This window comes from Aptenodytes patagonicus, chromosome 6, assembly GCF_965638725.1.
Source record: "Aptenodytes patagonicus chromosome 6, bAptPat1.pri.cur, whole genome shotgun sequence".
Lineage (NCBI taxonomy): Eukaryota > Metazoa > Chordata > Aves > Sphenisciformes > Spheniscidae > Aptenodytes > Aptenodytes patagonicus.
The window spans coordinates 56693941-56717474 of NC_134954.1; the positions used below are offsets into that span (position 1 = coordinate 56693941).

A 23534-nucleotide genomic window follows, 5' to 3' on the forward strand; every position below is an offset into this window, starting at 1 on the left:
TCTTGCCAAACTTTCACTGTTATGTTCAGTGAGCTATTTTTAAAACTGATTTGAAATGAAGAAAAAAAAAAAACTACTACTGCAAAATGAAGCAAGATCTGTGCTTGCAGAATAGCTCAGTCCTGTTACACAATGTGATACGTTGTTTTAAATAACCTGCCACTGTAGGTAAACAGCTGCCTTATACTGCATTTCATACAACAAACACACACATTCACACAATAGCTTTGTGTGCCATGTAAAGATAAAGCAAAATAAAAATGCAATACAATCTTGTCATTTTACTTTAGAGCAAAAGTATAACCTTTTACCATGAATTAGTTAAAAGAAATCATATTCACAATAAAAACAGGTTGAAAATATATATGGAATAACCTTACATTGTTCAAATAGCAATTAACAACACGTTAGATTTCCAAGATATACGTTGCTCTGCTTATGTAAACAGTCTACCCTATAAATCCTGTAGCAAATCCAACATGAAGCAATAACACAGACAAAGAGATTGTAAAGAACCTAAAACTGTAAAACAAACCCTTGTGTTAAAAATATTAGTATAAACTATGAGGTCATACCTGATGACTTAGAGACTGTAATGTCTCACCGGTTCCAAGCTGCATGACCTTTCTATTTCCAGAGACCCCCAAAAATTGCATTTCCTGTCTTACAAAAGTACATCACAGACCCATCTATCTTTCAAAATCTTCTGGGCTAGTGAAGAAAGTATTAACAGCCATTCTGTCCATCAGTAAGTGCTGGAGTCATTACCCTCAAGACATCAGATCTTAAATATAGTTTCCTCCGTGCGATTACAGACATCCAGTAGTCAAGGAGGCTGACACAGCTATATCACTGATGCTGCTAATGCCATCTGAAAACAGTAAGCTTACTGCTTAAAGCAATCCTGCATCATCCAAACAGAACAAGCCACATCCTTCAACTCCTCACTTGCGTTTTTTTATAAAATCTAGTGCTGCCATTATAGATTTTGTTTTCATCTGTGGTCAGCTAAAGGAGAAATTAGATATTATGCAACCAGCTTTGCATTAACAAAAGAAAAACAGCAGATGAAGTGACATATCGAGGTTATCAAATTTTGCTTGCATGACCACTCCTCAACAAGCACTACCACCATTCAGAAGAAGCATGACAATCCGATCCAAAGGAAAATTACCAGAAAGAAATTATAAACAGTTCATAGGCAGCAAGGCATTTAAATACCCCTGTGGTACTGAAACAGCTATTTTATGCAGCCTTATGAATCGTTGTCCCTATTAAATTAAAAACATTGCTTGCCTAAGTATTTTCAGTGTTTATTTTCAATAAATTGCATGATCACTGCATTGTTTCCATTACTCCCTGCTAGCAGCCAGAAAACAGCATGCCTTGAAAATGTGCCAGTATTATGACAGCAAAAATGTGTTTTGATATCAAACAAAACAATCATGCATGGGGTTTTTCTGATATGAGAGACCTTTCAAGCTAACAAATGTACAGTATCCTCCTTAGTAATTTTTAAATTATTAAGACTACAAAGTAATAACCGGACTTTTTATTAAAAGACATACTCGATACAAGTAAAATTGATTATTATAAATCATTATTTATATTTATTGTTGCTATCATTATGGCAACAAACTTATGCAAACCAAAAAAAACACTTCACAGAACAAAGATGAAACAGTGCCACCAACAAACTGGAAAAAGTTATCATTTCATAATTCCTCTGAATCCTAGACCCACAGAAAAATTACTCGTGTTCACAGAGTGAGAAAGTCCTATTGAGGCACTCAGTCCATATCCTTAAACACACAGGAACATCCCCTCAACACATATTGAAATATATTGCTACCGATCGAATTTTGCAGACAAATAAAACATGGAGGAAAAAATCTTCCCTAATTTAACTACAGCTTACATGTTATTCAAATTAATTTCCATGTCCTTCTTTAATTTGAAATATAAGCAGAAGCTGAAACTAGAAGTAAATGGTTCTAAATTAATTCACCCAGATCCTAGTCTGTCAGCTTAACATTATTATTATACAGTTGTAGTAATTGCTCTTTTGAGTAACTTAGAATTAATCAAGTTTGACTTATAGTCATTCACATTATGGCACTGATAATACCAAACTGGTCTCATCCATGAATACCACATATTTCCCTTTAGAGAGAGAAACTGTGCTATCCATTTTTAATCGATTCACTTTATACAGTGTGCAACTGCCTCAACATAAGGACGCTCCATCTACAGGGAAAGGGAACTCAGCCAGCCACACATTCGCATAGGGTCTCCGGTGACGTGTTCAGTAGCCTAGCAGAGGCTAGTCAGTGAAGCCCTAGGAAGCTTTAAAGTGCAGTAGGGAACCAGATCAGGCCAGACTTGACGCTGCTTTTTATATTCTCCAAGAGAGTTAATCTTGAGGCCCAACAACCTGACACTGCCTTTTTACTGCTGATGATAGTGGCAGTCAGGGTGCCACTTTGAACACTGTGAATGTTCTTGAAAGCTGCCACTTTTGAAGTTTTTCCAGAATAACTCATGAATTCACTTTCAACCAAGAAAATATTACTAAATCTATGTGCACAGGATATAAATACATACACACAAGAAGACAAAAGGCCCTTCAAAAAATAGACGAGTGATTCAGCAGTAAAAGAAGGGGAAAATAGCTTTCCCATATCAGTATGAAATGGGAATATCTCCCAAGCTAATAGTTTTATTTCCAAAGGTGATTTTAAAAGAAATAATAATACACCATTACTAAATATTATTTACTCCTATGCAAACACTCAGTTCTGCAATACTATATTCTGATCAGTAGCTACTTACAACTACGTAAGGGAGTAACCTTGCATCTGTGAGTTGCTGGCAACCACTTCCAAGTCCCCACTAGCCACCTAGCTAGGGTACAAAGGACAGCAAGATGGTAAGTAGTGACCAAATAAGGAATGTATGTTGCCAAGCCACCTTTCATAAATATTATGTAGGCTCGCTCTCTGCAAATCTTGTACGACATGATGATCTCCACTCAAAGAATGAAAAATGCAAAGCTAGGAGCTATAAGCACAGCTGTCAGAAACATCACTTAGAGTTTCTGCTCACAAAGAGTACATAATCTCTCCCCCAGCTGGACATCTGAAGAATTCCAGAGCTAGCAAAAGACAAGATGGAAGACTATTTTCCCGAGTTAGGTCAAGATCTCAGTACAAATTATAAATGCACTCAGAAATATACAGTTATTTCTTCATGAGTATTATCCCAGCTAGTGGAATCTTTTCCCAGAAGTTACTCCATGTTTTTCCTCATGGCAATACAATTACTATTTTGCAACAGTGAAAATTTTAACATTTCATTAGCAATGTTAAAACAGAGAGAGGGTATAAATAGAATACCATTTTACAAAGTTTAGATATTAGATATTAGTTAGATATTAGATATTTATTCTGAGAGATGTTAAAGCAAAAATCTGTTAATCCATTCCCTTTAGAATATGAACAGGTATCACTTTATATCATACAAAAGCATTACTCACAGATATAGTTTGCTTTTATTTCATTTTTCTTCACAGGAAAAAAGAAAGAATAAAAAAAGAAAAAAGCAGATTCAGAGTTCCTGTGGATTATGCAAGGTGAAATAATGGTCACTTTGAATTTATCACAAATCAGCTTCATATCAAAAAGACCTGACCTAAGCAGTGAGTGAGAAAAGAACAGAAGCTCTGTCACTCAACTTTTTAAATTAAATTCAAGTCATGTTTGTTAGTACCAATGATCATGATAAAGAACATTTGAGATCAGTGAAAGGTATTGCAGATTGTAAAAGGTGAGATGATGTAGTGCTGTACCAAAAGACCTGGAAGAACAACACTAATGCATATTCCTCAGCAACATTTTGGGGGATCAATTTTATTATTTATTTTTATTAATGACTGGAGAGAAGGCTTCAGGGAGACCTTATTGCAGCCTTTCAATACTTAAAGGGGGCTTATAAGAAAGATGGCAGCAAACTTTTTAGCAGGGCCTGTTGCAACAGGACAAGGGGTAATGGTTTTAAACTAAAAGAGGGTAAATTTAGACTAGATCTAAGGAAGACATTTTTTACAGTGAGGGTGGTGAAACACTGGCACAGGTTGCCCAGAGAGGTGGTGGATGCCCCATCCCTGGAAACATTCAACGTCAGGCTGGACAGGGCTCTGAGCAACCTGATCTAGTTGAAGATGTCCCTGCTTTTTGCAGGGGCTTGGACTAGATGACCTTTAGAGGTCCCTTCCAACCCAAACTATTCTATGATTCTATGACAAGTAGTATGAATGATACCAAAAATCACAGTTTGGGTTTGTTCAGAAATTTTCTGATATTGGAAAGCACTGCTAATATATGAGGAACGGAACATCACCAGGAAGATGTGGATTACCTTTAGGACCACAAGAATAAAACTGGGGTAAAATTTAATAATGCAAAATGCAAACTTGTGAACTTATAGATTATTAAGTTTCTGCTAAGAATTGAGAGCTCAGCAGTTGAAAATTACAGTGGATGAAACTGCGGGGACAAAGCTGATCACAGAGTAATTATGAGCTACCAACATGATGTCGCTATGGAAATGGAAATGAAATTTTAAAATATTTCATTGATATTTCTAGTACATAGACATCAAGATTAATGCAATAACATGAAGCCCTATTAAAACCTAGTTGTTCTTGATTCTGATCATCTATGCCTAAAAAAGGAATTCAAACTGCAACAGGAAAAGGCTTCTACAATGGTCAGGGAAATTTTGAGAAGAAACTGAAAACATTTGCTTTGTTTAGCTTAACAAATGAAAGACTAAGGGGGAGATCTGTGTAGGTGTCAAGATAGAAGTGCCAAGGAAAAAGGAAAAATATTCAAGTAGAAGAACAATTTCGGAACAAGCACAAATCCATACAAAGTTGTCATTAATGTTTGGGAGTTTTTTAAACTACCAGAGGTTGAAGGTCTGCAAGAGCAGGAAATCAAACACAAAGACCAAGCATGTGCCTTTCACTCCTACATTTCTACATGAGACGATCATGACAATGCAGACAAGTGAAGAAAAAAGCAGAAACTTAAGGAACAACAGAATTGGTACCAAGAGCAGGACCTAAGGAAAATCAGGAGAGTGCCCTGGGGCTCAACACTGGAAATAAGTTTAGAACCCTGAATCAAAAAAAAGTAAACAAACAAAAACAACTCGATCACAATTGGTTTCTGCTGTACTGAAGACACTGAGCTTTCATCTCAATATGTAGAATGGTATTAACACCATAAATATCTCAGCAATTTCTCTTAACCAAAATAATTCATCAGATCTTAAGTTTCAGCTGATTGCTCAGATCAACACAGATTAAAAAATATCTTTGTACTTGAGTGGAATAAGCTCAGAAGTAATTAACGATAGCCCATACCCCTTTAATCCTAATGACAGGACTGTTTCTATTACCTTTCTCTAGTCTACATATATATCTCTTATTTAATTCTCCCATGAAATTATTGGGGGGGGGGGGGTGTTATAAAGTGTAAATACCCTTCTCTAGGCAAAAAGGAAAACCATTTAGAAAATATAAGTTTAAATTTATTAACTCAGTAAAAACTTGTTATATTTTATGGACATACTTACTTTGTTCTCTCAAATGAGATACTGTTCAAAGACTCTCCTTTTGTGATTATTTCAACAGGCATTACGTAAGTCTAATCAGTTCCTCTGTGGATAACCATGACTGTGGTTAAAGGAAACTCAAAACATTAATAAAACAAAATGGGAAACGAGCAGAGGCAGACCTGAACCATGGCTGCATAGTCAAAATTTGCAAATGAACTGCTCGGTTCCACCTCCGCCTAACAGTTAATGTAGCTGTATCAAAACCTGCCTTTCCAAATACCTCACTGTCAGTGTTGCTGTATCCTAGCACTAAAACCAAAGTTTGTATCTCAGGCTGGTCCCGGCCAATCCAGATCACTGCACTACATGTTGCTGACAAATTAGAATAAATGTATAATAAAAAGTTTTAAACCAATGAAAAGAAAGGAAGATTTCTATCCAGTATTTTACCTTCAAAAACAACTTTAAAATGTCTGGCATCCCACTTCCCAGAAGATAATGTAGAAGAAGGCAGACAACATCTTTCTCTCAGACTGCTGAGGAACAATCCTATACTTCCAGTGTATGTAAGAGATGGTTGCTTATAGTTATTCTTAGAAAAACACAGAAAATAAAGAGTACAAAATCTCCTCAAAGTTTGCAATCATACATTTATTTTCTTAGCAAAATTATATTTACATAAATCATGTATTCTAGAAAATTATTTGTAAAATCAGATTGAAATGATAAATTTTAAACGTATGCCTAGAAGGTGAATAGGTTATATTTAAAATGACTATGCCTTCCTTTTCTGACTTTAAAGAAAGCAAAGCTTTCCACCTTTTTAAGTCTCTCAACAGTACTGTAACTTGTGCTATGGCCTGGGAAAACCTTTCTCCTTTTATTAACTAAGGACATGGCTGACTAAGGGCTTAACTTACAACCACTGGGGATGCTAGAATTGATTATAGGAAAACATTTTCCCCTCCTTAAAAATGTGATGATGGAATTTGGACTCCATGTTGTACAGCACAACAGAAACTTATTTTCCTGATAAACAAAGAAATAACAATTTAATAAAAAATGCTGGAACCCGTTAGCAAAGCAAGTGCTATCAGCCTTTCCACAGAAGAAACAGCAGGACAGGAGATGCTGCTCTGGGTATCTCCCAAATATTACACAATACTGAAGCTGCAGCCTAGTTATATTGCACATCTCATACCTTTCTTTCTTTCTTTCGATCCTTTTCATCTCTCCCTTGTCCCTGAAGAGGAAGAAAAACTCCTTTCTCTTAAGAAAAATTTGTCAGTTCACTAATTCTAGCTTCTTATCTGCCTCAGAATAGATCTGACTTTTCTAAATATTTTGCATTAAAAAGTTCTCTTTCAAAGAAGAGAAATGTTAAATTTTGACATATAATTACCATTATCCTCTCTGCTAGCAGAAAATGATGGCAAAATGCCAACTTGCTTGTCTGCTACAGATAAGACATTTCCAAGCTTCCATCCTTCCCTTTAGAGAAAACAGAAGGGGAAGACCAGCCAGGAGAAAGCCTACCCTGTCAGCTGATCCTGTAAGAAATAAAATTAATATTCTCCTAGCAGAAATCATTTTCCTCTGAGCCTGAGGTAAATGATATGCCTTACCATATGTTATGATGGTCCTTTCAAGAATGACAAATTTGATGAATTTTTCCTGGATGGTCTTTCTCATCCAGTCTCTTCTCATCACCTCCAGCTTCTGCTGCAGGCAAACTCTCAAGAGGCATAAATCAGCATAGCATCACCAAATTATATAACTTCTGCCCACTGGGGATTTAGCCCCTTCTACTTCAGACTTAGCACAAAAAAGTGTCTGTGCATTCTTCAATAATCTTTTCGATCTGTGTAAAGCTTTAGAGAATTACCCTGACACACCGCTGAGCTTCAACACCGATACACCCATTGTGAGCAGAGAACCCAGTCATTTTTCTTAAAGGAAGAATTCCAAACAGATTATGTCCAATTATAACATATTAAGAACTAGCTCTAAATCAGACAAAGCTCTGCTTCAGTTCAAACAAGGGGAAAAAAGGCAAAAGACAGGTTCAGGCAAGTTTCTTCACTGTATATAAAAATATCGGCATGCTGTTATTTTGAATACAAACTCAGCTGTGCACTCCTCGTTAGTTTACCTCTACTTCTAAGTGATGAGAATGTCTGAATACCTTTGTGAATCCCCAGACACTAGCTTATTTAGACATCATTTGTGCATCACAGTCCTTCAAAAGTTTTACTTTTATCAGTAAAATATAGAGAGGCAAGATAGATATAAATACAGATTTTTTAAAAATCCCTCTACCCACACACACTTAAATTTTTCTCATTTGCTATAAAATATACTGATTCTAAATGAGAATTACAATAAATAAAGATCAATTTTAGCCAATATCACTCAGTCAAAGCCCATCCAAAAAGAAAACTGCTGGACACATCAGTTACGCCAAAATTTTGCAGGCTGTTTTCAATGCTTATTTCAGTCATGTAAAACAAGTGTTTCTGTATGCTTAAATATCAGAACACAAACCTAACATTGGTCCTATGCAAAATACCCTTTGGAGTCTTAAAAGACTGTAATGTGGGATGAGAATTTCAAAGGTTGGGAGGGAAAGCCACTGCTTTGAAGAGAGGCAACGGGAGAAAAGAGCTGTTACAAGAGCGTAACTTTAGGATTAGGTTAGTAGTCTTGACAAAAACCATATGATGGGAAGAAAGTAAGACAGTAAAAAGTGCTTTATAAATGTAATTTATCACACAAATATGGAATGTATCAGACAGATTACTACCTAATTTTATCACCCCTACAGCTAGAAAAATAAATAATAAAAAATATTATAAGAGTACTTTATTCCAAAATCAATTCTGAAATGTGAGCTCTGAAACAAACATTTGCTTTCTTGCAAAGTTAACAAAATGGTGCACACGGAGAGCAAACAGGCTAAGATTAACTGCACCAGCCCTGTCTTGCCATCCTTTTTCTCTGGGAGGGGACACAAAAAAGCTATTCAAGCAGCACACACTTCACTAAAAGCTAAACATCTTATTTATGACTGTGCAAGGCCAGGCATCCACAGCCTGAACAGGCCCTGGGTTGGGGGCAGCCCCCCTCTGGTTGATGCAGGAAGAACACAGAAAGAGGAGAAGAAAGAAAAGTCCCCCCAAATTAGGAGCAGGCCCCAAAGCTGATGTTGGGATGCTCTGGATTAAATTATAAAATTAGAGATACAAACTATATAAACTAGACAAATTCATAGATATTTATGGATAAAAATGGGGAAGAAGATATCATTTCCTAGAACAATTCCAAATGCTTTAAAAATTTAATTGCCCATATATTTTTTTAAATATTTCAAACACAATTTTATACCAAATAATGCAAGGACATAGATAAAAATGTTAAGATCTCAAGAAAAAAAAATAGCCAATGATTGCTTCAGATAGAAAACTGGGACAAAATGCCCATTGGAACATACAGAGTCTCCCGCAGGAGCTTCAAAAGTCAGACACTGCCTGCTTTTATATTTAAGCTGCCTTTCAGCTAACTACTTCAGCACAAGACAGTTGTGAAAGAGTAAAAGTGTAAAGGACAAAGAAAGATAAAAGAATACCGAAATGAAGAAAATGTAATACTTAGACACATTCCAGTCACGGGGACTTTCCTGGTTTTGAAGGGGGTTTGGTGATTTTATATATGCTTGTCTTATAATTATAAGCAATGGGGGGGGGGGAAGTCAATTCTTGTGAATACTAGTTCTACTAAACACTGTTTCCCATTTAAAGTAAAGAGAATATTGCAAACACCAGAGTGAAATTATAGTATCTAGAGTGCAATAGCAGGTCTTTTGGAATAGCCCTATTGTAAAGACTCTTTACCCTTAAATAAAAATATTAACTGTGGTGCTGCGTAACTGTTAACTTTTTTTTTCCCCCAAAGGTGCAAATACTTTTATTTCCATGATTCTTCATAGTCATTCCCTCTTAGGTGTATATATATACCATAGACATACGTACCATACATACACATGAGGAAAGTGTATCATTTCTCATCCTGAACTACTGCATGAACTTGGACTGCCTGACAGACTTTTTGTGCATTACACACAAAATGTAGCTATTGTTTGACAGTCTAAAACCTAAGTGATCAGATCTATCACAGCTAAATATACCCAGAATAATAAATCTCCCCCTTTGTCCTGAAAGAGAAATTCAGCAGCAGCAGCCAATTTCACCTTTTCTTTTTCCTCTCCCTCAGAGAAGGAGAAAAACAGCGGTGGGACCACCTCCCCAGAGTGACAATGGCAGACACAAGATTCCTGAATGAGACAATTTCTTTCCTACTCTCATCTCCCTCCAGAGATCATCAGTGGGACCACCATACATCCACCACCAGCACAGCCCTGTTTCAGGCCTTCCTGCTCTCTTAAAGAATTACTGTTTTCTAAGTTGGTGAGAAAAAAAGCAGCTGAGTTTGGAAGGAAATCCAAGGCTAAGTGAGAAAGAAAAGATGTCAGTCTGCTTCTGCAAGCATTACATTCCCTCATAATGTCCCCTGCTCAAAACCCTTTTTAAAACTTCCTCTTAGGTTACAGCTGTGAGCCAATTTCCATACAAATTTCAGAGAAAAGTGTTAACTATAAGACAAGGGCATTCTCACAAGACAGTTGTCTAGCAGCCTCATCGTACTCCTCAGAGGGTACATGGCTTCAGCCTGTGCTATCTCCAATGTTTCGAAAGACATTACCATACGTACTTGGACTAAAACCTGATCACTGAGTTCTCAGACCAGATTCAGGAATTAAATGAAGGCCCGTAGCAACACTAAATTTGTATTGATAAAAAGATGTGACATCAACCCATCAGAGAAATATTCAGTGATAGGATTTCCATTCTTTCCCTCATTCTCCAACATCCTCTTTAAAATACACGTCACTGAGTGTATGTGAACGCTCTCATTATTCCAAAAAATTTTTCCAAATTTGATACAAAAATGTTATGCTATTTTATCTTTGTTAGAAGAAATATTGACATTTAATACTGTTAAATTCACTAAAGTACATGGTTAAAAACTGACTTTGAACTATGTCACCTGTAGAACAGTCTCACATGGGTAACGGTGCTAGCTTTACTATCTGGGACTTTCAAAACTCAGCTGGATAAAATGCTCTAAGTCTCCTGCACAAAGCAACCTTTTGTTATCAATGCACTAAAAAATTGTACTTACTGTCACACTTTATGACTTGTTTAACCATATCATGCCATACACTGAAGTTTCAAATATCAGATAACTTAAATACCTTACATGAATATGGGACCAGATCACTGTAACACCACCAACCCAGATAACTCTTTAAATTATTCTGATTCTTGGATTGGCTTAAAGTAAGAAATCTTTTAGGCAAAAATAATAAATGCAGTTTCCTATGAAAAAACTTTTAGGAAACTAATGCAAATTGTAACTGCCTGCTGTTTGCAATTTTGTAATGAGATAATAACATCATGAAGACATTAGTCACAGTAGCACTGATATTGTAATTATCAAGCTTGTTTTATATAAATTATTTGAATTCTAACAGATGACCTCCAAGTTTTGGATTTATTTCTACATTTATTATGTAAAAACAAAAGGTAATGAAATGTTAAAGGACACACTCATTAATTTGAAGAGTTTTCAGATAAATTACTAAAAGTTAGGTTTTTCAGAAGTGAAGCAGAAGATACGAAAAAACACATGAAAATTTGAGTTAGTATTAAATAACTGGAATTCTAACTGCATTAAATACACGTAAGGAATAATATTTTTGTTAGTTCCTCCCAAATCTATTTTTCAAGAAGTTCCTGACTGCCTTTCAAGATAATATATGACAACACAAATTCCACCTCAGATATAATCCAAGAACACCTGTGTTATTTCAATAGTCTGATTATTCTCAAATCCCTATATAGTACTTCTGCATAATGATTTTTCATCAAGTCACCAACCCAATTTTTGGTTTTAAGTCTAAGTTCTACAGTTTAACATGCTCAGTGTTGTGTGCAAACTCAAAGGAGAAGAGTATGTAAAAGGAGAATCATTAAAAGAATCATTCAAATATGGTACCAGACACATACTACTAGTAAAAATTTTGAACATTTCAACTATCTACAGCATTTTCCAATTGCTGGCCAGAGACAACGTAGATCTCAATTGCAGCCTCCTCCCTATCCTACAAAGAAAGCAAACATTTTGAAAACAAATATATGGCAGCCAGCACCCACTTGGTAGCAAGGTGATGAGAGACCTCTATTTATTACCTAATATATTCTTCCTCATTATTAAAGTTCTTACTCACACAACTCATGGAAAAGCCAGTTTACCATAAATCCTTTTAAATACCACAGCTATAACATGAATCCCTATAAATAACTCATTCAAGAAAATAATTAGCAACAAAAGATTACAAAATTTACTCAATGATAACAGAAGTATTTAGAATAAACGCAACAGAAATAATTCATGCTAATGTGAAAGACAGTACTTTGCATTATGAGCCAAGAAAAGCAGTTCAGACCATATCATAAAAAGAAAATTCTCATAAATGTTTCATTTTTTTTAAATTACTTTCCTACTTCACTTAGCCTCCAGCAGTCGATAGACCATAGACTTATATATATAGTCTATTCTAGCTCATCAGAAACCACTCGTTCACTTGACAAGGAAGAGAGAAAGGTGGCTAGGGAAACCAAATCAGAGCTTGAATTTAAGGTAGTATTATATCCGGGCCTGTTGCCTCTTTCTCACCTTGAAAACCAAAAAACGTCTTTCACCACCAGGAGAAACAGTCTGACTAGAAGAAATGAGTTCTCTATTCAAACAGATGCTCCATGTACTCACCTCATTACCTCTCCCAAGAATACAATGCCTAAAAATGCACTGTAAGTAAAAATCTGAACCTCTTATTCCTAGCACCGTCATAATCTATTTCAAGAAAAATGCATTGCTTTCCCTTGCTCATGCTCTCAAGCTCCTCTACCAACTTGACATTCCTAAGTCTAAGCCTATTTTCCAGGTCATCAGTATGACCTTTGTGCAAAGCCTTACAGCCACTGGTGTTATACCTAGATGGCATTATGCCCACATGGAAACTTATACTGTCTATCGCTTTTGCTACCGGTAAGGTAGGCAAGGCCTTTGGTTCTTCGAAAAAGAAGTTCTAGACAATTTCAAGCTTTGTAGAGACATCTTCATGTGTCTTAATCATACAGGGTATTTTGGAGCACTGGGCACTCCACCCAGATGGTGCACAAGGCAATGCCAAAGGCTGACCACCAGCCTCTCGGATGTTCAGGAAGCCAAAAATTGTCATATGCTACCACGCACAACAGGCCATTCTGGTCAGAGAAAATAGAAAACACATTGACATGACAAGAGAAAGGCCTACTTCCACTCAGCTCAACCTTTTTTGCATTTTCTTAGTTTTTCTTGTACATAATTCCATTTCTCATAACACAAGACATACCGAAGTTCAGGCAGCTATCAGAAGTATTAAAATAGTAGGTTCTTTTTAAAATTCATTTTTCAAGCAGCTTAAAGAATTAGTATTCAACAGTTATATTCCTGATTTTAATAGCTCAAGTACAGGGCCTTTTAAAAAAATACATGTATTGCATTTTATATGAATTATTATTATTATTATTAAGCACTTCTGGTTTGAACCAATGCTACCAGTGAAGCAATGAAAGGGGGTGAAATGCACAAAAAGCAAAAGACAAGAGCCAAGGATTTCTTTTGCTTCCTCCCAGCGGGGGATCCTGGACAGGCTCTGGGACACCTGGCGTCAGCACGGTCCTGATTTCTGTTCAGGTTCATCCTTTCTTTTCCCCCCCAAGGTAGAGCCCTCCCAGGGTGCTCCTCCTACTCCTTTCCCAGCCTGCTGCTGCCTGACCCCCCGCATTGAGGACCACCCCTCTACCCAGTCTGTCAAGTTAGTCCGTATACTAAATTAATAAATATAGACTGTATTAATTATTCATACAGTCGTCTGACACATTAGATTGAATGTCATGCTTATCCTGAAGGTAGAAAATGTTGAGTTTTACATAACATGTTCATTAAATGCAGTGAACTAATTAAAGTATGTTAATTAGGTAATAGACAAAAAGAACTTAGTATTTGGTAAAGACTGGTCACTGTTAATACCTTGTATTGTGTTAATACCTTAGCCGTATTTTTAATGCTTAATGAGCAAAAGGAAAAGCTGATTATTTAGAAAGCAGAAAAAAAAAAAAAAATCACGTGTTACGTGTTGGAAAAATAGCCTCAGGTGACAGAAGAAATACATAGCAAAGGAACTGGCACTCTAACAAAGAAAGTATCATTTCAAAGCCCATAAACAATGTGCTGTCACTGGGATTTTTACATATTCAGATTCTAGGAAGCAATACTTAATTGTTGATGTTGATAATAAAATGGCAAAAATCTGATTTTATTTGCAAAAGTTATCGGTTCTCCCTGTACTATGAAAACATTTTTCCTAGTTTTTTACATTCACATTTACTTTATGAAAATTGAGATTAAGGCTTTCATATCAAATGCTTTAGTTAGAAAAACAACTGAGAAGCAAGAAATTATTAATTAAACTCCTACTCACATGGGGCAAATGTTGGTGGGAAATATACATACATATGCCTGGCACTGGGAATAAAGCCCATGTAATGTTCTATATGCAATTAAAATATACTCTTGGCTTATGTTAAAACTTTTTTTTTTCCATTCCATATCTTATCCCCCTGCTTTTCACTTGATTTGAAAGGGCGTGACCAAACCTAGAAAGCATTTTGATGTACATGTTATTAGAAAGACAAAAAATCCAGTTAGCGCTCTCAATAAAACAAAGGCCTGTACTTTCTTCAGAAGACAACTGGAATAATTACAGTAACAAGACGACAGATGTTGGCAATAGTAAACTATTCAGGACAAAAGCAAACTACTTAATTTCTTTCTTAAGCTCAGCAGCATACATTTTGGATATTATTACTCAGTCATTAAAAAGTGAATCCTAGTATAAAAGGCTAAGAAAGACAGATTCAGAAAGGGAACCTCATACCCACAATGGAATTTGGATAGAATTTAGATAAATTCTTAAGCTTAATAAAAAAACCACACACAAACATGTAAACAGATGCAAAACAATCAAGACAGATCAGCAGCCACCCAGGCCTCAAGGCCCCTCTTTTTTTTTTTTAATATTAAAGTTCGATTTGTGGCTAAAATTCTGCTGCGAGACATCTCGCTCTCAACAGCGCAAAGAAACTCGGTGCCTAACCAGAGCCTAAAGCCAGCCAGGGCCTGGGCTCAGGTGTTGCTCTCACCTCACATGTGTCCGCTCACCTTTCTCTATTGTTCTCTGAAAAATGCATGTCCAATGCCACCTAAAATACAGAGATGACCACTGCTTTGTTTTCTAGCAATATTGTAACGCCATCCACCCTTGTTTGTTCCACTTTAATACGGGAGATATAAGTCTGCTTCTCTTCTCCGCCTGAAATGATTTGGGCACTTTCTTCCCACACCTCTAGAAAATGTCCCCAATGGGAGAGGGGGGTGAGGGTTGCTTCACAGTTGCGACACTTTTCAGGGATGACAGAAACAGAGTACAGAGTTTTACCCTTTTAAAAAAGGGAAAGGAGGTGAATCCAGGTCTCCCCATGTCCTGCATAATTATATTAACCAATGAAACAAGGAAAGCCATGAGCATGGCCACCGTTTTCCCACAGGATAGGGTCAGGGAGTTGTGGGAGGAGGCTATGCTCAGGTACCCTGCTGAGGCACCTAACCAAGACCCGAGCACTGAGCACCAACACCTGCACAGAGTTCAGGAGTCTGCACCTGAAAATGAAGCCCAAAACCTTCATAAATGCCCAGGAAACTTAGAAGCTTTAGTCCCGTCAGATGTCAGATACCTGGGTGATTTCAGGTGAGCTGGTGCACCAGTACAACACTGTGTCAGCTGCCGGCCCAGGAGCTGTGCACTGCACACATGTCCCAGTGTACTCGCGCTAACCAGATACTCCCCTGAGCGGACATAGTTAGCAGAGGCACAGTGTTGTGCTGCTGCAGCAAAACTGCCTCCAGTTCTGGGTTTATTTTATCCACACACAGTCAAAAACACGTGAATCACATTTGCAAATTTTGCCCTAGTGGGTTTTTCCACATCAAGATGGTGGCCGTCCTTCAGGCAAGGCTTGAAGAGAACTGCTGGAACCGGGTCAAACTCACAACGGGCCGCGAGCTTCACAAACATTATTATCCCTAACGCTCACCGCTTAAGTGTAAGCTTATTAACGTCAACTTCTGAGCACTCAGTTGCAAGGTCTTTCACCTCTCCCTAGTTATGACCTTTCTGAGAAAATTTAGTCTCAAGTAAACTTCCTTCAAGAACATACCACACCACTGCCCAGCACTAACAAATACCTACTTAGAGAGGATAACACACTAAGTATGCAAGGCAGACCATATTAACATGAGTTACACTCAAATTCACAAGAACCACAACCGTTGTGTAGTTTCTTACCCTAAAAATTAACTGCGGTGTCTAAAGAAACAGCTTTTTTTGGTTATGGTTTGTCCTCCAGAAGAATTCACCGCGTTGGAACTGCAGAGCTTTTGTCAGGAGAAACTTGCAACATTTCCTGTAACACATTTCTGTAACACATGAATAGCATCAAAGGCAATTAATGCTCTACCAAGAGTTCATGTATCTCTACTGGCTATTTCCCTTGGCGCACGCACCCTTTCCAGTCCTTTCTCTCTGCACTTCAGTTTACTCCTGAATATAGTTACCTGCAAAGGATTTATTATAAGTGAGTCCAATTATGCATATATTTATTTTCAAACAAGGACATGGATTTAATGAAGCCCTGTAGGTATACAAAAAGCAGAACTTGAACCACAGGATGTATTTCCCCAGTGCATTTTCCATGATATATAAACTAAAACGCAGTGAGTGACTGTTTCACTGCTCAGCTGTGCAAAATAACTGCAAGAGATTTTAGTTTTAATCTTCAAAATCACCTTAACAAGAAGAACCCAGGAAATCCAACAAGGAGTCTCTCATCATCATTACATAGCATACTTTCTGGAATAAGTTAAATAGATGAAAGAACAATGATGGTTCTGCTTTTGAGACACAATGATGTAACATCATCTTTGTGAGGAGCTCAGGTACTAAGATAAGCATTACAGTACTTCTTAAAAAATTTAAAATGTAGCAAATAATCTTTTAGGGAAAGGACCGTTTCTGTTCATGTTTTACCAATGCCTGTGCTTTGACAGCTAACTGTTTTTAAGTGTCCTGAAAGCATTTTACAAACCTGAATAATTTAGGCTGTAGGCCAGGATTTAATGTCTTAAAATTCATCTTTTGAATTTTGCTTAAAGAGCCTAAGCAGGTAAAGAGAGCTGTATTCAAATGCTCCCCAAAAGTTTCATGAAATCCAGACAGTTAAGTGGTGAACAAATGTGTTCATTTTTAAAAAGACGACGAACATAAAGGTTAAATGGTTTAAAGAGAGATGATAACAAAGTACTATTTAAAGTGAGGGTTGAGGAGAATGATTTAGGATGGTTTAAGCAGGCATAATTCAAAACAACATGAATAAGTTTTCCGTTGTAAAATTCAACTTCAGCAAGAACTTTCAAACAATGAGATTATTAAAGACTGTGGAACTCAACAAATTAAATGAAATTGAAAACCCAACTTTCCAGACACCCAGAAGTGCTAGACTGAACAAAATACAAGGTAACAGCCAACTCTTTCCTAGTACAATTGCTAGAAACAATAAAGAAATCATCTGCATTGTCAGGAAGTAAATTTCCTCACTAATCTTATCCACTTCCCAGATAATAGCTCACAGCTAAATTAGCTTTTAATTGTAAAGGGTAAGAACATTTCTGGCCTGAAGCAATCAGGTAAAGAGACTCAATGAAATAATTATCAAGCAGACATTTCTTTGTTCATTCCTTAGCAGGAGATAACCACTTAAGGAGAGAAAAAACTTCCTTGATAGGTGACACGATTTAGAAAACCAACCTAATCTTGTCAGCAAGACAAGAAAATGGAAATAAAAAAAAAAATGCTGCAAGGATTTATATGAGGCTCTAAAACTTCAGGAAGAAAATTAAATTGGGAAGTATTTTTGAATGGTCATAAATAAAATGTAAAAATAAGGGGATAAAGTTACATATTATGGGAATTCTCAGATGTCATTAAAAATTAATAAGCATCAAAATCACTTAGGCAACATTAAAAAAAATCTCTATCTTTGTATTTCATCTAAATTTTATAACGGGGTGCTGGGGTATATGCCAAAATCTCTGTTACTAGTGTATCGGAACAATTACTGCTGTGATTCTTCAACCGAAAAATTACAACTGTGATATTTATAACACGGAGACTAAATATAAGTAAGCCTCCAAGCAAAAATACATTATTCAGATGATAAATGTCTTTCACTACATTTTTTGTCATTTATTCTAATAACAGTTGCCCTATTTTCAGAAACTTTGTATCATTCAGCCTGAAAAAGTCTTTTCCAGAGGGAGAAAGACTATTAAATCCATTTTCCAATCATAACTAGTTGGAGAAAATTCTGGCTCCTTAAGTGAACATAATTCTTTGGTATGTGAAGATTTTTTCTTTTAAAGCCTTGGTATTTATGCTAGGAAAATGACCATATTTTCCCCATGTAAATAATAATTAAGCCAATGTTTCATTCCTATTTTGAAACTACAGTCAGTAAACTGGTGTCAAATTATGAATGGCAAAAAAAACTATCAGTTTAAAAAAAAAACACTGTGAACATGATAAGCGTGTAAAAAGTATATACTAGTAACTTGGAAATGCTGCTCCTTCCTTCCATTTCAAAACTTGACTACAGTCAAAGTATTAAATTTTCTCCGTCTAGCTAGGTTATCGTAATTTAATGCAACTGATGATGCCTGGGTGTGATCCCCTTTTTTTGCCAGCCATCTGTGATTATCCTCATTTAGGCCATCCTGAGCATCCCTAGCCCATGATCAAGTTCTTCAAAATATTTACAGTTGACTCTGACTGTGATCCTAATCAAATCAAGCATATGTAGTTCAAAGACTGAATGGCAGTCTATGAACAGTGCGAAGGCTTCACTATGCTCTCCTAATGCAGATCACTACGTATTTGAGGAAGGGGTGGAAAAATAATTGTGTCTGGAGAGAATCTGGTGCTAGAAAGAACTCTCACAGTAGATCAGCCAAATCACGCACTGTTAGGAAATTCTGCAAAGCGGTCTCGTTCAACTAAAGCCTCTCTTCTCTAAAAATGATAGTTATAACACTACACCTCCCTTACGTAATAAAACCCTGCCAACAAGAAACATACTAAAAAATTATTTAAAAAAAAAAAACCACACACACAAAAAGAAACCCACCACCACCACAAAACAACCTTAGAAGTTGATATGTAGAGAAATCATTCAATTATGCTGTAAGACTTCAGTGAAGAAAGATTCCATCAATTACTATAGTAACTGGATGAAGCTCCATGAATTAAAAAGAAACTAATTAGACAAATTAACAAGAAAAAAAATCTCAACTCTCATGTAATCCACTATGCAACTTTTTCAGTGCATTATGCAACAACATGAAACCTCTGCAATGCACCAGTAATGCCCATCTTCTGCATGGTATCATAAAGGTCCACTAGCAGGTCCAGCTGCGGTTCACTGGGGTGGATCAGTTATTCACTTAGGAAGTGGGAGATACATCTTCAAGTGCTCTCACAGCTGCTGGAGAAAAACTGCAACTAGATCACCCATGCTTTAAGGGAATACTCTGAGGTAAACAACAGAGTCCCTCTACTTTTTCTTCCTGTTTGTTTTAGAAGTCCCCAAAATAAGACATTTTGGAAACACCAGTACAAATTATAGCAGCAATTCATAGAATTTCAATTCAGATATTATATTTCAGCAATATGATCAGAAATTTCCCTACACTCTGTAAAGAATAAGAATTATGAAATACAGATGCTAATTATCTAGAATTTTAAGTCTGTCATATTGATCTATTCTGAATATAGTGATATCTCAAGCAACAAATGGACACTCGAGAGTGTGCTCCTGTTTTAGTCTATGGTCATCTTTGCTACCTCTGACTTGTACCTCTTAATATAAAAGATAATAAATGAGAGAACAGTAATTTTTTTTCCCTAAATGAAAACCAGTCAGCAGAAAGTATCCCATTAGAGGGATCACAAAGAAAATACAGTTTGAGAAAAGACTCATCATTGCTGAAGGGGATGAAAGCTAAAAGGTACCTAGAGAAACAAGCATCTTTGAGCATTTGACTAACCAAATGTACAGCAGACTTTGCCACAGGCATCTTGCCTGCATAGCTCCCTCCAGGTTCTGCCCTTTTGTACTGTGCCCTAGGCAAAGCAGATCGATTTAAAAAAAAATTGATACAAACATCATTTAAATGAGCTTGTAAGTCATTTTAGTTAAACGGTCTATTTTAATCTTGTTTTGCAGTTAGACTTTTAGATATTTTCCAAAAAAGAGATCTATTATCATTCGTTAGTATAACACTGCAACTATACTGAAGTGGAAACCAAGATATATTAGATCTGGTCAGTTTTTAGTGCAATGTATGTTTACATAGTTCCTTAGGTGACTGTATATTTATTAACATATCATTTGTTCAGTGTCAATTTTGCATTATTTTGTCAGAAAATTATTGTATTTAATTGCTAGTTGGTTTTTGGTTTTTTTTTAAATCAGATAAGTTGCCCAAAGTCTAATTCAGTGAAAATACTATGCCAAACCTAGTTACACATTTTTTTGAAATCTCAGTAGGAACTTCCATGTATTTTTGATGTCAAAATGTCTTTGAAAATTTGTATACATATCCCTTAATTTCAAGAGTTAGATCTCATCTTCTCCAATACATTCCACGTACATATGTGGAAGAAAGGCTTTCTTGCTTTTTCAACTCCCAGCTGGATTCTCAGCTTTGAATGAATCTTGAATTGACCCATCAATCAGCTCTATCACACTTACACATCTGCAAGTAATACAGTCTTGGTTTAGCTGGCTGAAAGTGCAGACAGCTGAAGCAGCACAAAACCCAATGATTAGGATCCTGAGTTTCTAAGTTAATTTCAGACTGCTGCCGTTGTAGCTCTCAGCTGTCAGGATTAGAAAACCAGTATTGTACAGAACCTTATGCACAATCACACCGAGTGATAATCTACTCCTGATGGTGGGGCACAATAGACACAGAAAGAACCAAAGAAGAGGAGAAAAACAGAAAACAAAATGAAAAGGATGAAGATGTTAGCATAAGAAAACAGGATGCTATTACATGTTTGTGTAAACTGCAAAAACTACTATAGAAATACCCCGAGAGAGAAATCCCATTTTCAGCTTTTAATATTACTCTTGGACAACTCCATTGGTTTCAATCAAGTTACACTACATTACACCTTCCTGAATAAAATTTGCCCAAGTCTTACCATCCAAATAAACAAAAATAGGTATGGAAAAACTTCTGCATCTTGACAGTTTGTTATTATAGATCAGATCCAAACCTAGAGACTGAGATTGAAATATTGGTAAAAATTTTTGAGATTTTTCTAAGCCCAAACTTCTAAACCTGAGCATTAACCTTTAAAATAGAATTCAAGCTTGGTTTCTCAGAAAAACACAATCAAAAACTGAGAACTTATTTCCTTAATCCTGACACAGAGAATATTTTCCTAGATTTCCTTCTTACAAATGTTTCAACACAGCATCTAGTCTTACCCAGTCCTCCAAGGAAAATGTTTCATAAACACCTCTTTTCTACAGATCTTTGCATTCAATTTCTACCCTAGCATCCCTGCACGCTGTTTTAAATGTTATTTTTAAATATTTGCAGTGGTGTAAATTAGAAACCTCGTTTTGTGTCTCTCCTGATCCATCTGAAGTTATATGTGAAACAACGACCATGAATTTTGCATGCAGTAGTACTGTCAAAACAATCAGAAAAAAATTGCTGATTTTCCAACATATTGAGCATTTACGCATCTGAAAAATAGATCTTACTAAGAGTGTGCTTGACTACATTGCTTGATTCTAGAGACCAGGATTCTCTTATGTGAAACTGCAGAGTAAATGGAGACCAAAAACTTACTTCAATTTCAGTACCCAAAGACTGAAGCACCAAAACTAGTGGGGACCTTTGAAACCAACAAATTTTGTAACTCCCAGAAATGCTACAATGTTGTTTTCCCATTACAACAGCCATGCGTTGTCATCATCCAGGCAATAAGCTCTCTTTGCTTGCCAAAGTAAAGCACACAATGAAGGTGCAAAGAGAGTGCCCAGAGCAGCAGCAGAGAGACAGACCAGATGCCATCTAGGGCCCATCAGTTGGATCACACACAGCTGGTAACCAAATGAATCAACAAAGCGAAATCCAATATAATAGTCTGCCATTAATACAACTAAAGTGAAAGCACTTGGCATCCATCATCAGCTCCTTCAACGACTCCCCCTGGCTCAGTGGCAGCCTTGTGCCCTCCTTTGAAGTTCATAATACAATCTGTAAAAGAATATACAACTATTTGCCCATTGTAAAAAGCAAGTATTTGGTATGTCCTGCCAAGCTGTAGCCTATAAATTGCTGGGCAACACACTCACAATGATAGTCAAAACTGAATTCAGCAAGAACATAGTCTGACAGACCTCTCCCAGGTCATTGCTGCCCACTGCTAAAACAGCAAACGTTTGACACATGCTACATTTTCCTACATTTGAGACCCCTCAATCAGGAACATCTTTCTCCTGAAATATCCAATCCAACAAAAAAATGTAACTGATCAGAAAGAAAATAAACTCTTCGGCACAAGAAAGTAAAGACAGTGCATGGGCAACCCCAACTCATTTTGGATCAGCTACTATTTTTAAATGATCTCATCTACAGGTGAAAAAGTCATTGGTAAGACCAAAGAGAATTATTTCTCTTTCCACAAAAACATCTGAGACATAATCCATCACTGCCAAGCTAACAACAGCAAACCCGATTTCATGGACCCCAGGAAGGAAAGCAAAAGCAGAACTGCAGAAATCTTTGAAATCCAGTCTCTCATCTCAGGCTGCCCCACTACTTGGTTCTTACAGTACAAGAAAAAAAGGGGACTAGCAAATGGTCTTTCCTCTGGTATTCAGTCCCTGTTTCTGCTAATCACCACTTTAAAGTTGTCCTAAGCTGCTGACTGCATCTGTTGAATTAGGATCACTGTGCTTAATTACCTAATTCCTTTTTAACCTATTTACACTTATGGCCTCCACAATATCCCACATCACTAAGTTTTGCACTTGAACTCTACACTTTGTGGAAGAAGTGTTTCTCTCTTGTTTTTAACTTAGTGATTGATAATTTTATTGAAATTCACTATTTCTGCTATAACAAAATAGTTCGGATTTATTCTGTATTCACCTTTTCTTTATTTTTCACGGTATCATATCCTCTGTCTCCTGAATTGCCTCATTTCCAGAACAACTCCTAATCTACATAGCTTTGATTTGAACAGAATCTATTTCCCCACTAGTCAAGAAATGCTGAATGACATGACCTCAAAATATGATCCAGATTTTTGCAGTCCTGAAATTGAAAGCTCAGGGAAAGCCCAGTCTCAGGTTGCCAGCCCTCAGGGCTATCATCAATGACATTATCTGAGACCATTCCAGATGGTGACTGTCACTACCACATGAAAGCTGTGGACAGGTCAGATAACATTAAGTATTCCTCCTTTTTTTCTTGAAGACAGACAAAAAATATGCAGAAGCTGCTCCGGAAGGTTTTTTTATATTGTGTCCACATCAGCAGCCACTTAACTCTCA

General features: G+C 36.6%; 1 protein-coding gene across 8 annotated transcripts in view; it reads right to left on the reverse strand.

Annotated features, from left to right (window-relative positions):
* Positions 1 to 23534, reverse strand: part of SLC4A10 (solute carrier family 4 member 10) — a 165418-nt gene that overhangs the window by 126237 nt on the left and 15647 nt on the right. For 7 of the 8 annotated variants that reach the window (XR_012995706.1, XR_012995708.1, XR_012995705.1 and 4 more), the window contains exon 1: positions 576 to 869. The exons of the other annotated variant lie outside the window; for it this stretch is intronic. Coding sequence is in view for 3 of the 7 variants with exons in the window: in XM_076342761.1 (XP_076198876.1) it covers positions 576 to 656 (81 nt within the window). In the remaining 4 variants the exon portion in view is untranslated. Of the gene's footprint in view, positions 1 to 575; positions 870 to 23534 lie in introns of those variants that run through there. 8 annotated transcript variants of the gene reach the window in all.